Below are 15,487 nucleotides of genomic sequence, written 5' to 3'. Positions count from 1 at the left end.
AGGTCAAGCTGCTCTTTGGCTACATCATTACGTTTATAACTCAGAGTTTATATCGCTATTGCAGAATTTACACCAAGACTGTGCTGTTCCATTTAAGGGAAGGTTTACGGACACTTTGTTCTTGAATCAAATTAAGCATTCATGGGGGCACATTGGTATCCTGACAGTGCCCAGGTGTCTCTGAATAACATACCTTTGCTTTCATAATGCCAATATTCTGAAAAGCCTGGCTTCCAGAACTTTTGTCCTAACCCCAAAATCCATCCTTTAAATCCGTGCTTTCTTATGCATAAGTCCCAAATCATTGTTTACTTGGCTTTATAACCACACTTCATCAAAAGGCTCCATCTACTTGTGTCTGCTCTTTACTCCAGCTTAGCTTTTTTACCTTTATTACTCCTTGGAGACTGCTCTTGTCAAGGCTACCACTGCCTAAGAAAGAAAAAATTCTTTTTTTTCTACATGTTGCAAAATGCAGTAGAGCCTTTACTGTTACCTATTCACCCAACTTTCCACAAGCATTAAACACAGATTACCATACCTTGCTTTTTCTATACTCTATGGGGCAGTTCCACCCTGTCCCATAGGATCACTGTGAGTTGGAATCAACTCAACGGCAGTGAGTTTTTTGGTTTTTCCTGGTGAGCTGTCCCCCATTCCACCTCCCATGTTACTGGCCACTTTTCAGTTTCCTTTGCTGGCTTCTGTTCCGTTACTCAGTCTGTAACAGTTTGTGTTCCTCAGGGCTCAGTTTTAGTTTCTCTTCTCTGTCTACATAGCCTTCCCTTGGTAATATCATTTAAAAGCTATGGTATCCTCTGAGTTCCACACTGACATATCCATTTTGATAGCTTGTAAGTATCATGAACTTGAATATGCAAAAAGGAGCTTTTTATTTTTCCCATCTAATCCTGCTTCTCTTCTAGTCTTTTCCATCCCAATAAATGGCATCCACCCAGTTGCTCAGATTAAAAACCTGGAAGTCAACCATTACTGTTTATCTCTTTCACTAACTTCCTATAATTTATCTCTAAATCCTGTGATTATATCCCCAAACTCAGGCTCGGATCTGATCATCTTTTCCAGTTAACTTGCATTATTCAACTCTTAAGTCATATCTCTCACCTGGACTACTGTAACAGACCTTCTAATTGGGCTTCTTGGCCCGTCCACATAGCATTCTCCACATAAAGGAGTGATCTTAAAATGTAACCTGAGGTTTTTCTGCGGGAGGGGGTGGTGGGGTTGGACGGGCTCCCTTAACCTTCTGTAGCTTCCCCGTAGCTCCTGGGTAAAATCCACAAACTGCTTCACATAGTATATAATCCCTTTCTCTCCCTAACCTTATGTTATGCCACTTTCTTCACCCTCCCCCCTTACTGGAACAACTACGCCTGCCTTCTCTTTTCACCCAGGGTCTGCATATGCTCATTCTTTCAGCTGGAATGTCCTTTGTCTCCTCATGCTGCTCACTCCTCATGTTGGGGCTTAAATTTCAGCTTCGTAGGGAGGGATTCTGCAACTAGTCTTAGTCTTTATGAGGTAACCCTTTCCCCATTGTTTTTCACATCAGCCCCATATTACTTTATAGCACTTAGCTTCATGAGAACATGCCTTGCTCACCATTTTAGTCCCAGCGTCTACTATAGCACCTGGTACTTGGTACCAGAAGCAAAACCAAACCTGTTGTTGTTGAGTCGATTCCAACTCAGAGCCACCATGTAGGACAATAGAACTGCCCCATAGGGTTTCCAAGGGATGGCTGGTGGATTCCAACTGCCAACCTTTTGGTCAGCAGCCAAACTCTTAACCACTGTGCCACCAGGGCTCCCTGGTAGTTGGTAGAACCTCAAAAATGTTTCTTGAATTAGTGAAAGCCCTTTAGTTGTAGATGGAAAGCTGAATTTTTTTTGAAAGAACAAGACTAGAGATTTTCTGAAATCATCAGCACAAAAGTAAAAAATAAAATGAACAAGGTATTCAAAGGAGAATATTTATAGAAAAAAGCAATGAGCTAGCAGCTGGGCTATAGAAAGGCTCCACAGTTAGGATGTAAGAGAAGACTGCCAATTTGAATTCTGTATCTTTTGAGCATGGAAATAAAGGAAATGGGCATAACAAAAAAAGGTGAGTAGAGTAGAGTTCCTGGAAAAAACAAAGTTCTTTCTTGTTTCTTAAAAAAAAGTCTCAGTAGAGCAGAGGAAGAAACTATGATTTATAAAGAGTTCAAGTGGACTGAGAAAAAAACAGGTATATAAATTGTTTAAGACAAAGGTAGAATGGCAAATGAATTCTCTTTGAAAATCAAATAAATCTAGGTGTAGAAAAAAATAGATGTATATTTGAAAGCCAAGGGTAGTCTGTTTATTCTTGTTGATTGTGGTAAAAAATTTAATTGGTGGAAGGTAAGACACCAGATTTTATATTTGAGATATTACTGAATCACTTTTAAAATTTTGCTTCGTATCCGAAGTCATGGTATTATTTTTCTCTCTTTTTGGTTAGTTCACTTACTTAAAAATGATGGGATAAGGGTGGAAGTTGAAGTTAGGGAAGAGGGAAGTCAAACTAATCTGCTGCTGTTTACCTTTTGTTTTTGTTTGTTTTCAGCTGGACGGCATGAAGTTGTAGCTATAGGTACAGGTGAATACAATTACAGCCAGTGCATTAAGCCAAATGGGAGAGTGTTACATGACACTCATGCTGTTGTTACAGCAAGAAGGTCTCTCCTTAGGTAAAGTAATGCATATATTTAAATGCCATCAAATATTAAACTCTCAGCCCAGAGTAACTGCATGCAAATGCCTTTATTTACAAATGAAGTTTTACTGTTCATTGAGCCAAGGATGTGACATTCTCTTATATATTCAAGTCATCTGGTTATTTCTGTGTCACCTTAGTAACTGTAATAAGATGTCTATCTAGTCTGGATTTTAGTGACTTCCATTATTAAGACTCAGTTAAGAGTTCCACAATATTTTTTATTATTATTACGGATTAGAATTTTGGAGAGTATAGCTTTAAATCTGGACAAGCAGGTTTGGTAAATATTTCACACCTGTATTAGCCATACTTACAAAGGCAGTATCAGAAACCAACAGATTTCTACTCATGAGGTTCTTGAGAAGTTTACGTATAGCAGAGTGTAGATAAGGCACTTTTCAGGCTAGCAGGTCTCAAAGAGAGGAGGACTGGTGAACGTGTCTAGTTTCTTTTTCCAGGCTCATCAGTCACTCTGCTTCTTACAAGAGGTGTGAATAGCAGGAAGGAGAGAGAGTCCAGAGTTGCTACTATTTGGAAATCCCTTCATGTAAAAACCTGAAAAGTGGAAAATAATTGTTACTTCCCACAGTATCCACCACCTTTTTGTTCTCTTAAGCCATTGAGGTTACATTTTATAAAACTTTTTATTATGGAGGATTCCAAACACACACAGGAATAGGATAATGAATTCCATCATGCAACTTTAACAGTTATCAACATTCTGGTGAACTTGTTTAATCTGTGCATACTAACATTTTGTTGTTTTCTTTGGGTGTTTTGGAGCAAAATTAGACATACTATATTTTTCCTGAAAAACTTTCGTATTTCTAATTAAAAAAAAAAATCCTTAAAAGAGAACCTTAGAAGTTATTTGGGAGGTCTGTGATAGTAATGTAACTCATTGTCCTCTCCAACCCTTTTTGTGCTTATTGAATTATTTGACCTCTTTAAAGTTACCTTTTTGATGTTTATTTCTTCCCATGCTTGACACTGTTAAAAGACTGCTGATTAATTTTTATTACATGTTTCTGAGTATAAGATCTAATGTATTACATCTTAAAATCATGTTTTTCTTAATAAGAAAAATGCTGTGTGTCTCCTGATTTTATTAACTGTAGTCTTTTAGGATATCTGCTTCTCATATGTATACTCATATTCTTAGTACAAGCTTTGGTGTTCAGTGTATCGTCCCTATATTCTTGTGTTTTTCTCTTCAAAACCGCTGAGGAGCAGGAACCATGATTTTTGTTATACTTCTTTGTTTTGGCAGGGATGGAGGAATAGAAGGAAGGCAAAAAGTTGACTCTTCACCTGGGAGTCTGGGAGTAGAACTGTCTGGAAAAAGGGAGGAGTCAGAAGAGAAATGGGTCCTACCAGAGGAGGCGTTTGCAGGATATGATAGTTGAGGACTCAAATATGAAATGCGAGTAGAGTAGCAGTTAAGGATTGGTGGTTTAAGGCAGGTCATAAGGTAAACTGGGACCTAGTCGAATGAAGACTTCATGAGGGGCTTAATTTTTTATTAAATGCAGCTAAGAGTATTTTAGGAGTTCTTTATCAATATAAAAAATTTTGCCGTAATAGAGACATTGTTCACAACCCATATAGGTAGGTCATTTAAGATATATCATTTATGAATTTTATTACTTGACAAAGCTACCACTCGTTTATTTTAGGTACTTTTATAGACAGCTTCTACTCTTCTACAGCAGAAATCCTGCTATGATGGAAAAATCAATTTTTTGTACAGAACCAGCTTCTAATCTGCTCACTCTCAAACAGAATATTAACGTTTATCTCTATATGAGCCAGTTGCCTAAAGGATCTGCCCAGATTAAGTCACAATTGTAAGTATTATAGAAGTTATTTTAAAAGTAGCTAAGATAGGCGGCATACCATATAGAGTCATGTGTAACTTAATGTCAGTGGTATGTTCTGTAAAATAGAGCCTTATGTGATTTGGACGTTGTGCAAGCATCGTCTTATATACAGGTAGTCCCCAAATTATGAACAAATTCCATCCCTAAGTCTGTCTTTAAGTCAAATTTGTACATAAGTCAGAACAGTTAGGTTCTTATCTAATGCCAGTTAATGAAATTTTTTTTTTAGTATAGAGTATGCGCTTAATGACATGATTAGGCTCGAAAGACCAGGCCGTTATGCTAAATCGGCATTATGCGAGAATCAAGGCTGTGCCTCATATTTGGTACTGGTGCTCCCCCTCTCCCCCCCCCACCCCCATGTGACTCACATCCTGTTAAGCACCCCCAGTGAAGCCCATGGGGACTGGGGGAGGTGGCAGTCAGGAGACGCCAGGCACCTCCAGAGCAGCAGGGGCCCACCATCACCTGACCGTGCTTCAGGCCTCCGCACGGATCCTGAGCCTCGGCTTTGCACCTTCCTGCTCTGCTGGCCTTATAGGCCTCCGCAGTAGGCAGTTCTCAGGCCTGCAGGCAGGTGAACCCTGGCAGAGGCTGTGGAGGTGGCAGAGAGGCCTCTTTGGAAAAAGATACTTCTGAATCACCCGCCTGACTCCTGTGGCCCCAGCTCCCATTGCCTCCTTGTGGCCCAGCAGCCCCTGTCTTCCTGTGTGTCACCTGTATACTTGCCCTGTGCTCACCATGGTAATACGAACTTTGGTGGTAAGCACAGCTTTGCTCCCTCTCATAAACCTCACCATCCTCCTCCTACTCCTCCTCTTGTCTGCTCCTCGTTAATGCACAAAATAGTCGGCTAGTAGATTTTTTCCTGTTGTCATAAATGCGAAATGTCATATAATGAGATAGTCAATAAGTAAGAAATAGGTATATAGCATACATTTTCTATACATAAAAAACATTAAAGAAATATTTCCAGACACAATTAAATCTTTAACATAATAAAGTAATAATAATAATATTTTGATGCACGTCACAAAGTAGTGCCCATTATTACGAACGGTTGTATGTGCCTCACGTTTTTAACATAATAGGCTTTACGAGGATTGGCTTGTAACTATGGGTTGTACATAAGTCAGATGTTCATAACCCAGGGACTGCTTGTTCTTAGCAGAGCCATATGGGATACTGTGGTGTACCTTTAAATAGCCACCAGGAAGCTGTTGCTTTCACCATGTCCAGTTACATCCGCTCTGTTCCATTCTCCGGTTGGGATTTCTGAACTCTGTTATGATCCTCTGGGACCATGTATATGCGGTTGGACATTGCCTGAATAGACATTACATGGGGCATGAATGTATTCTGAATTCCTACAGGAAATAGAATAAGTGAATTCATATCTACCCATATTCTTTCTCCAGCCTTGAGTTGTTACGTGTAGTGTGCAGGAGCCTACAAATCCTTTTCCCCTTCCTGATCTATTACTACTAAAAAATTCCATGCACCTTACCACCTTCTCTTCTATCTTATTAAAAATTCTCTGTTTCTTTCTGCTTTTAAGATTTCATAATATTATGTCTAAAACATAATTATTGGATGAATGGGTACCATGAGATAGCATGAAATTTAAACAGTATGTACAGACAAGCACAAAAAGAAAGTGAAATTCACCTCAAGTCTGAACATCCAGAGCTAACCACACGAATATTTTGGTAAAAAGCCTTCTAGTAATACTTTTGAAGACAAGGACGATGAGTGTTCCTTTAAAACTTCAAGAATGATAATTTTAGATTTATTATTTTAACATACTTTACTAGAGATTATTCTTGAATAAAAGTTACCAGTTCTTTTTTCATTCCCTTGTTTTACAGGTTTTTAAAAATTTTAATTTTTGTAAAGAGGAAAGAAATAACTCATACTGTCCTGGGGACAAAATTTTTTTTTCATTTGATTTTAAGGGACACAAAGAATAGCGATAATATAAAAAATGTCCTGGACAGTCTCAATATATTGAGTAATTTTTCGCTGTTATTAATCTTGAGGAACCCAGTCACTCCATTCCTACCTTGCTTTGTATTTACATCTGTTTCTGTTGCTTGAATTAAATGTGTACTGAAAAGTTAAGCATGTTAGAGAATAATTGTTGGGTACATGAAGATTTTACTTTGGCAATTTGGTTTTTTAAAGGAAGAAATTTTTTTTTCTTCTAGACGTCTTAATCCACATTCTATATCTGCGTATGAAGCTAATGAAGAACTGAGTCTTCATGTGGCTGTTGAAGGCAAAATTTATCTGACCATTTACTGTCCTGCAGACGTCACTAATCGAGTAAGCAGTATGTCCTCGAGTGACAAACTGACAAGATGGGAAGTGCTTGGTGTACAGGGAGCATTGCTGAGTCACTTTATACAGCCAGTTTATATCAGCAGTATACTGATTGGTGAGTGAAAAAATTTCAGTACCTCCTGGCTTCTTTCACTAGTAAATCCACTATATTTTATTTATCAGTATAAAATCAACTTTTATTTACATGAAGCTTTATGCAAGGTCAAAATACAGATGCACTGTTTAGTTGGGCTTTTCATGGTAACTTGAAATCACGCTTAGTGTGGTTGACTTTCGTAATCTTATCAGAAATCCAAGAATTAATATTTTAGATTAGCCAATTAGATATATTACTCCGTCTTGAGAGTTCACTTTTGTTTCAACAGTATTCACGTTTTTCCCTTTCTTTTGGGAGAAGATGCATCCTTGAACTTAATTCGAATAGCTTATGTATAGTCCTTGAAATAAGAAAAATGTTAAATGGAGTTTTGGATCTTGTCAACCCTTATGTCTTTTTTAATACATTTGCTTATGATCTGGATCCTTTTGATTTGTCAAGTGAGCAGGAAATAACTAGAACACGAAATAAACAGTGTAAATTAATAATTTACTTCATTCTCTTTTGTGGGCTATTACAGAATGCTGTGTTTATATTTGAATGGTTTTCCAGACATGATCTCATTGACAGACCATTTCAGGATTCACTTCTGTAGTTTTCACAAAGCTTTAGTTACCTTGAGAAACAACTTAAATACTGTCATCACTTGGCTCTTCTTTTGCTTTCCCTTAATTTTTGATAAAGCATGTACAAACTCAGATCCTCATGTGGGTAATTTTTTTTTAATGCTATTTCTGTTATTTTCTCTTGTTTTATTCCTATTTTTTTTAAGAATTTCTTTTGTAGGTGATATTTTTTTCAGTCCCATATATTTTATACATATAAGCTATTTTATTTTATTGCCATTTGTTTGATATGTCTTTTTAATAAATTGTAAAAACAAAAATGGTTATTATTTATTTTTCTAATCTTAAGTTTATTTTATTTGAATAAGAAATATGTTGCTTGGTTCACAATTCAAAAGACTCAAAAAAGTATTCAGTGAAAAGTCTCCCTTCCGCTCTAGTGCCCCAGGTACCCATTTTTTCTCTGTGGAGGCATTCATTGCTACCAGTTCCTTGGTTTTCTTTCCACAGATAGTGTATACTTACAGAAATAAGTGCATATATTTTATTTTATTTTTCTTTTTTGATGAATATTTTATTTTCTTTTTCTTTTGTTTTTTTCATGAATGGATCATACAATTCAGACTTCTGAATTTTGCTTTTTTTATTTACCAGTGTACCTTTAGAATCTTTCCATATGAATATATAAAGAATTTTCTCATTATTCTTTATAACTGTATAGTATTTCTTTGTACAAGTAAACTTGTGAAAGCTTTTCTGTGTGAAGTATTCTCAGGTCAAGTCTCCAGTAGTGTTTGGTTATATTTAACCTTTGACTTTAACCTTTGAGTTTCATGTCATTATTTTGGATAATTTTGAATGAATCATATCAAAATTTCCAATTATATAACATAATTTTAGAGATGCATTTTCCAAGAACAAGATGTAGTCTCAAGATATAATAAAAATTTACTCAGAGTTAGTAAATCATTTATTGTTGTTGTTGTCAGGTGTTATAGAGTCAGTTCCAATTCATCATGAGCCTGTGTACACCAGAACGAAACACTGCCCAATCCTGCGCCATCCTCACAGTTGTTGCTATGTTTGAACACATTGTTGCAGCCACTGTGTCAGTCCATCTCATTGAGGGTCTTATTTTTCTCTGAACCACTACTTTACCGAGCATGATGTCCTTCTTCCGGGACTGGTCACTCTTGATTACGTGTCCAAAGTATGGGAGACAAGTCTCACAATCTTTGCTTCTAAGGTGTAAGGCTGTATTTCTTCCATTACAATTTAGTTTGTTATTTTGGCAGTCCATGGTATATTCAGTATTCTTTGCCAAATACCATTTCTACCTCAGTCTTCTTACTCATCATCTAGCTTTCCCATGCATATAGGGCAATTGAAAATACCATGGCTTGGGTCAAGCTTATCTTAGTCCTCAAGGTGACATCTTCACTTTTTAACAGTTTAGAGAGGCCTTTTGCAACAGATTTGTCCAATGCAATATGTCATTTGATTTTTTGATTGCTGCTTCCATGGATGTGGATCCAAGTAAAATGAAATCCTTGGCAACTTCAGTCTTTTCTCTGTTTATCATGATATTATTGCTTATTGGTCCAGTTGTGAGGATTTTTGTTTTCTTTATATTAAGGTGTAATTCATACTGAAGGCTGCAGTCTTTGATCTTCATCAGTAAGTGCTTCAGGTCTTCTTCACTTTCAGCAAACAAGCTTGTATTGTCTATATAGCACAGGTTGTTAATGAGTCTTCCTCCAATCCTGATGAGTATATATTTAAACATATATAAATAAAAAAGTAAATTTATAATAAAATATTAATAAGCATGATTTTTTTTCTGTTAGCTTTTATTCCCATTAAAACATATAGGTATATCAACATGGTGTTTAAAGGATTTTGACTGGTAGGTTTTTTTCTTTTTCCAAATGTCTTACTTTTTAAAGCCCAACCAATGTGTGGAAAATACATTACATTTTTTTTGAATTCGTCTTTTCTGTTTATTATAGACACAATGCCTACTTCTCAGATCTTATTTCCTCCTAGCTTTTTTCTGTGCACAAGTATATTTTTAATTTGACTAACTTCGTTTGTCAGCACAGTCATGTGTCACTTAACATTCACAGTTTGTTCTGTGAAATACAACGTTATGTAATTTGGACTTCTTGCAAACACGTTATATACAGGCAGTCCCCAGATTATGAACAGGCTCCATTCCTAAGTCAGTCTTTAAGTTGAGTTTTTACATAAGGTGGAATAGTTAGGTATGGTTTGTATCTAATTTCAGTTAGTCAAATGATTGTCTTTTTATATAGTATATACTGTACCTTTCTATATGTAAAAACATTAAAGAAACCCTTCCAGATACACTAAAACATCTTTAACATAATACCAAAAAAAGAAAAAAACAAACCCATTGCTGTCGAGTCAACTCCAACTCATAGCGATCCTATGGGACAGAGTAGAACTGCCCCGTAGGGTTTCCAAGGGGCAGCTGGTGGATTGGAACTGTTAAGAGTTACGTGCTATAGCTCTTAACCATTGTGCCACCAGGGCTCCTTTAATAAAATAATTAAAAATTTGTGGTATATACAGTGACTTGTAAGAACAAATGAGCACTACCTTGCAACGTGCATCAAAACACTGTTATGGTAATAATAATATTTTTTGATGCATGTTGCAAAGTAGCCCCCGTTTGTTCTTACAAACCATTGTACTTATACTTACCTCAAATTTTTAATAGGCTTTACAGGTGCTGGAACCATGAATGTACGTGCAGTGGGACATTGCCCCAGTTGGACATTACAGTGTTAATGTGCATGACTCTGACCTTCTAAAGAGAAAAGAGCTCTGCTTTAGAATTATTTTTTAAATGAGAATTACTACTCCCTCTCTTCTTTGTTATAGCTCATTTCATTTATATTAATGACATTGCATCTTTTTGAGCTCTGCCTTCAACAGTTATAAAAACTGAGAACTCAGAGCTTTTGGCATTGGCCACAATTTTAACCAGAAATGGTCATTCTTTAAATTATTTTGTGCTGTGAAGCTGGAACATTGTACTTCGGAGTGGTTGTGATTTGTAGCCTGCAGATGTGGCAGAAATAACTCACTTTCAGCAACTCTTCCTTAGCCAGATTTGTCTGCGGCATTATCTCTGGATTTTAAGAGGAAATCAAGATGAAATGGACCAATTCACTTTGGCAGGACCCTGTAAAAAATACGAGCTTCTTTCTGGATCAGCTCTGACTCTTTGCTTTCTTGACTGGAATGTCTTTTCATTTTTTTTAAAAGTTCTTTTTGAGTGAAAATTCTGACTGTCATTATATTGTCTTGGCTCTGGCAAATATGGAAGTAACTGCTAAGAAGAAGAAAATATTCCAAGATAAAGGATAAAGAAATGTTTTCAGTTTTTTGTTTTTTTCTTTTCCTGGTATATAGTCTTTTCTTTTGATATTGAACTTCTGATTGTTTTGTTTTTGCGTTTTAGGTGATGGAAATTGCAGTGATACTAGAGGCTTGGAAATAGCTTTAAAGCAGCGTGTTGATGATGCACTCACTTCAAAACTTCCAATGTTTTACTTGGTCAACAGACCTCATATTAGTTTAGTACCATCAGCATTTCCACGTCAAACGAACTTGGAATATAAATCCCTGAGTCTGAATTGGGCACAAGGGGACATTTCTTTGGAGATTGTGGATGGTCTAAGTGGAAAGATCACTGAAAGGTTAGAATTACTAATTTAAAATGATATATTAAGCAAAAGAGGACATTTTGGTTGCATTTTTTAAAACGTTTTTGAATTTTTTTGGCTACCATTTATTGAATTTTGTATAATAATTGCCATAAATTGCTTGTGACCTTGTTACAGGCATTACACTAGTTATTTATTTTTTTTCTGATGAGGAGAAATTATATAACTTACTGAAGCTACACAGTAAAGTATGGAGCCAGCATTCAGACCCAGGTAATGTGGCTCCAGACCCTGTGTTTCTTCAAGTGCCATTTGGTGACAGTTTGCATTACAATCATATAATGTGTTTGCAAAAAAAAAAAAAATTTAAATTGCTACTGAATCTGAATTTCTGGATCTGAGGTTTAGGAATCTGCATTTTTGACATGCTGTCTGAGATATTTCTTATGTATATGTAAGTGTAAGAACTATTGCATTCTGCAATAATGCCTTTTCATTTAATTCTCATAATAACTCTGTGGGTTAGTGGTATTGTTCTTTTTACACATAAACAGATTTAGGCCAACTTAAATATCTTGTCTAAGGTCACCCAAGTAGTGACACAACTGGGATTCTGATCCAGACATTGCATTTCCAGAGTTCTGGTTCTTAACTGTGGTGCTCCATGCCTTCAAAACGTTCTTTGTAATATCCCCACCATTGCTTATTGAGTAGTACTGAAACCTTTTGGTGTGAACATACATTTATAATGAGGTAGTGAATAATTTTAAAAGTTTAAGTGCTTAAAAATTGCTTTCTTTGTGAAGGATGGATTTAAATTAAGACCACATGCAAATGTTTCTTGGTATGAACCTGGTCAAGCATATTTTAACTAGGATAAATGGTGCTATTTATGCTTTGGATCGGCATAAATGTGTGTTGTACTGTTAATTACAGACACAACTACACAGGCTTAATAAACAAAAGTTTAATCTCAGGTAAAAGAAACTTCTGCCACCTCAGATTGTGGCTTGAATCTTCCAAGTCACCTCATGGTCCATGGGACTCCTCAAGCACCACCCATAACGTCTGCATTGCAAGGCAAGGAGAAAAACGAAAAGCAGGAAGTTAAAAAATAAAATAAAAAATATCTAAGTAGCACCCATGGAAGTCTCATTTAACACTTCTTAAATCTTATTAGCCTGAACTTAGTTACGTAGCTGCAAAAGAGGTTAGGAAACATGATCTTCTATCCCAGGTGGCCATATGTTGTTGTTAGTTGCCATTGAGTCGATTTTGACTCATAGTGACCCCATGTGTGCAGAGTAGAACTGCTGCATGGAATTTTCAAGGCTGTGACCTTTCAAAAGCAGAGAGCCAGGCTTGTCTCCCTAGGCATCACTGAGCAGGGGGATTTGAACTGCCAGCCTTTCAGCTAATAGTTGAACATTTAACTGTTTATGCCACCTAGGAGTAGCAATATACCCATCCCAAAATCAGCATGAATCTAGCTCTGTAAGTCAGTTTTTTTTTCCATTTTATGGAAATCATCCAAAAACAGCAAGAGGAATGAAAACAAAAAAACTACAAACTCCACTTTTTTTAAGCAAAACTAAGAGACAAATATAATTCAAAGATTCCAGAATATAGTAAGGACTTCCCAAAGCAGCTGAGATGAGGTAAAAGCCTCGCAAAAAGAAGACAAAACAAAAAGGGAGAGTGTTGAGAGGGCATCTTTGTATTAGATCTCAGAAATCCTAGCAGAATGCCACTTTTTGAAAGTTTGTACCTGAAGTACAAAAAGCTACTACGTCCCTTGTTTGCTGCAAAAATTATGGGAACTGGGAAGGGCGACAGCAGGAATCTTTTGTAACCCAATTTTGGAAGAAAGCAGAGGATGTAGGGCTACCCAAACAGTGACTCAGATAAGATATTACTTGCAGGAACCAGTGTGGTTGTAAAAACCATCTAGCCTTAAAGCCTTTTCTAGTCCCTTTCCCTTAGGAACTTCCTGTAAATATCTAACTTAAAAAAATTTAACTCATTCATGAATAACAGAAGAAGAACAATGAGATGAAAAAAAAAGAAGCCAGCAAAACTTACTCACAGACAAGCGTACTCTTTAGAAAAAAATTTCTGTGGAAGAGGTAAGGATTTAAGAGGGAATACACTAATTTATCATTATCCTAGTAAGAGACTAATAAATATTTTCTAAAGAAGTAAGTGAATAAGCATTTCATAAAATGTTATAATAGAGATATGGCCACAAAACCCAAAATAGATACCATTTTAAATATTGGAAGAACTACACATGTAAGCATGTAATGAAAAACATTAAAAAACTATTTACTGAAAACAGTGTGAAATAACAGTAAACATTAAAATGACAGCATAAGACAAAATATAGTTGTCACTTTTAATAAATGTAAAGTGAACTTCATTCATCTCTTATAACCAAATGCTTACAAACAAAATGTAAGCAGAAGTTGCAGTCTAAATATGAAACAAGGTGGGATTCAGCCCCCGAAACATTGCATAAGATAAAGAGGACATTTTAAGCAGTGAAAGAGTATCATTTGTAATGAAGACAGACAGTTTTGAATACTGTGCAGCAAATAACAGCATCAACATTCATAAAACAGAAATTACAGAAGAGGAAAAATGGAAGTAATAGTAATAGAGATTATATGATTTACGTCTTTTTTAGTTCATGCTAGAGCAAGTAGACAAAACAATAAGCAAGGTTATCGCAGTTTTAAATGACAGTAAGGTAGATTTTATTGTTTTATTTAAAACACTATATCATAGGAATATAAACCATAACTCCTTTTCAAGATCCTACAGAGCATATGTTACCCCATAAAGAAAATCTCAAATTCTAAGTAGTAGAAGCAACATAGATATTTTCTGACTATGATGCAATAAAACTATAAGTTAGAAAATAACAAAGAAAGAATACTAGAAGCTGATTTCACTTGGGGAAAAAAAAGCTCTTAGCTCAAACGGGAAATAGAAACTGAAATTGCAGAATTTCAGAAAACAGTATTTACAAAGTGCCACATACCGGAACTTATATACAGTTAAAGCAGTGCTGAGTGGAAAAGTCAAAAGTCTTAAAAGGTTATAACAATAAATAATGGAAATAAACAGAATGAAGGAATAAATAAAACTAGAACTGTAAATTAAAGAGCTGTTGTTAGCTGTCATCAAGTCATCCCCCAGCTGATGGGCCCCATGCACAACGAGATGAGGCTGTTTTGATCCATAAGGTTTTAATTGGCCTATTTTTTAGAAGTGAATTGCCAGGCCTTTCCTCCTAGTCTGTTATAATTTGGAAACTGCTGAAACCTGTTAGGCATCATAACAACACACAAGCCTCCACTGACAGGTGGGTGCTGGCTGTGCTTGAGATATGTTGGCCCAGAATTGAACCTGGGTCTCCATCATGCAAGGTGAGAATTCTACCACTGAACCAACCACTGCTGCACTTAAAGAGCTAGAAAACAGAAGAAAGCAGAATTAATCAGAAAAAGCTGATACTCTGAAAAAAATTTCACTAGCTAATCTAATGCAAAATACAGGGAAACCTATGAGAGCCAGAACTCAAAGGGACTGCCTCGTTCCTCCAGATCTCACAAGTTTTCCACTTTTACACCTTTTTTATCACTGATTTTATGGGAAATATTTGAGTTTTTCTCCTCTGATACGTTTCTGACTTACACAGATTCCGGCTTTCACAGGTATTACTGCAGTAAATTATAAGGGAGTAATAAATGAGAAACATAAAACTAAAAGAACCATTAAAAAAAAGCCTACTTTGAGCAAGTACCTTTGAAAATTTGGATTAAATTAATAAATGTCTAGGAAAATATTATTCCAAAAATGGTGCAGAAAGGAGGGGCCAAGATGGCAGCGTGGTTAGACACATCCTAACGTCCCTCACCAACAAAGTCTTGTCTAAACAACCAAGAACAAACACACATAGCGACCTTGGACATCTGAACATCAAATGGACTGAAGAAACAAACTGAATACTGATTGGAAGGAGAGATAGAACAAGGACAGTGGGAAAGTAGAGATTCATAATTGTCTACAACCTACCTGCCTGCCAGTCCAGAGCAACATGGCCGTTTTGGAGTGGCTACAGGTAGTATGCCTGAGTGA

The 15,487-nt window shown here is 36.2% G+C and overlaps 1 protein-coding gene across 2 annotated transcripts in view; it reads left to right on the top strand.

Moving 5' to 3' along the window:
• Nucleotides 1-15,487, top strand: part of ADAD1 (adenosine deaminase domain containing 1) — a 49,885-nt gene that overhangs the window by 18,532 nt on the left and 15,866 nt on the right. The window contains exons 6-9 of one of the 2 annotated variants that reach the window (XM_003410428.3): nucleotides 2,611-2,734; nucleotides 4,473-4,610; nucleotides 6,851-7,080; nucleotides 11,140-11,377. In XM_003410428.3, the coding sequence (XP_003410476.1) occupies nucleotides 2,611-2,734; nucleotides 4,473-4,610; nucleotides 6,851-7,080; nucleotides 11,140-11,377 (730 nt within the window). Of the gene's footprint in view, nucleotides 1-2,610; nucleotides 2,735-4,439; nucleotides 4,611-6,850; nucleotides 7,081-11,139; nucleotides 11,378-15,487 lie in introns of both variants that reach the window. The other variant, XM_003410427.4, reaches the window with a different exon arrangement.

This window comes from Loxodonta africana, chromosome 5 (genome assembly GCF_030014295.1).
Source record: "Loxodonta africana isolate mLoxAfr1 chromosome 5, mLoxAfr1.hap2, whole genome shotgun sequence".
NCBI classification, from domain to species: domain Eukaryota; kingdom Metazoa; phylum Chordata; class Mammalia; order Proboscidea; family Elephantidae; genus Loxodonta; species Loxodonta africana.
The sequence above is the reverse complement of the archived record's forward strand: the minus strand, read 5'-3'. Positions and strand labels throughout refer to the sequence as shown.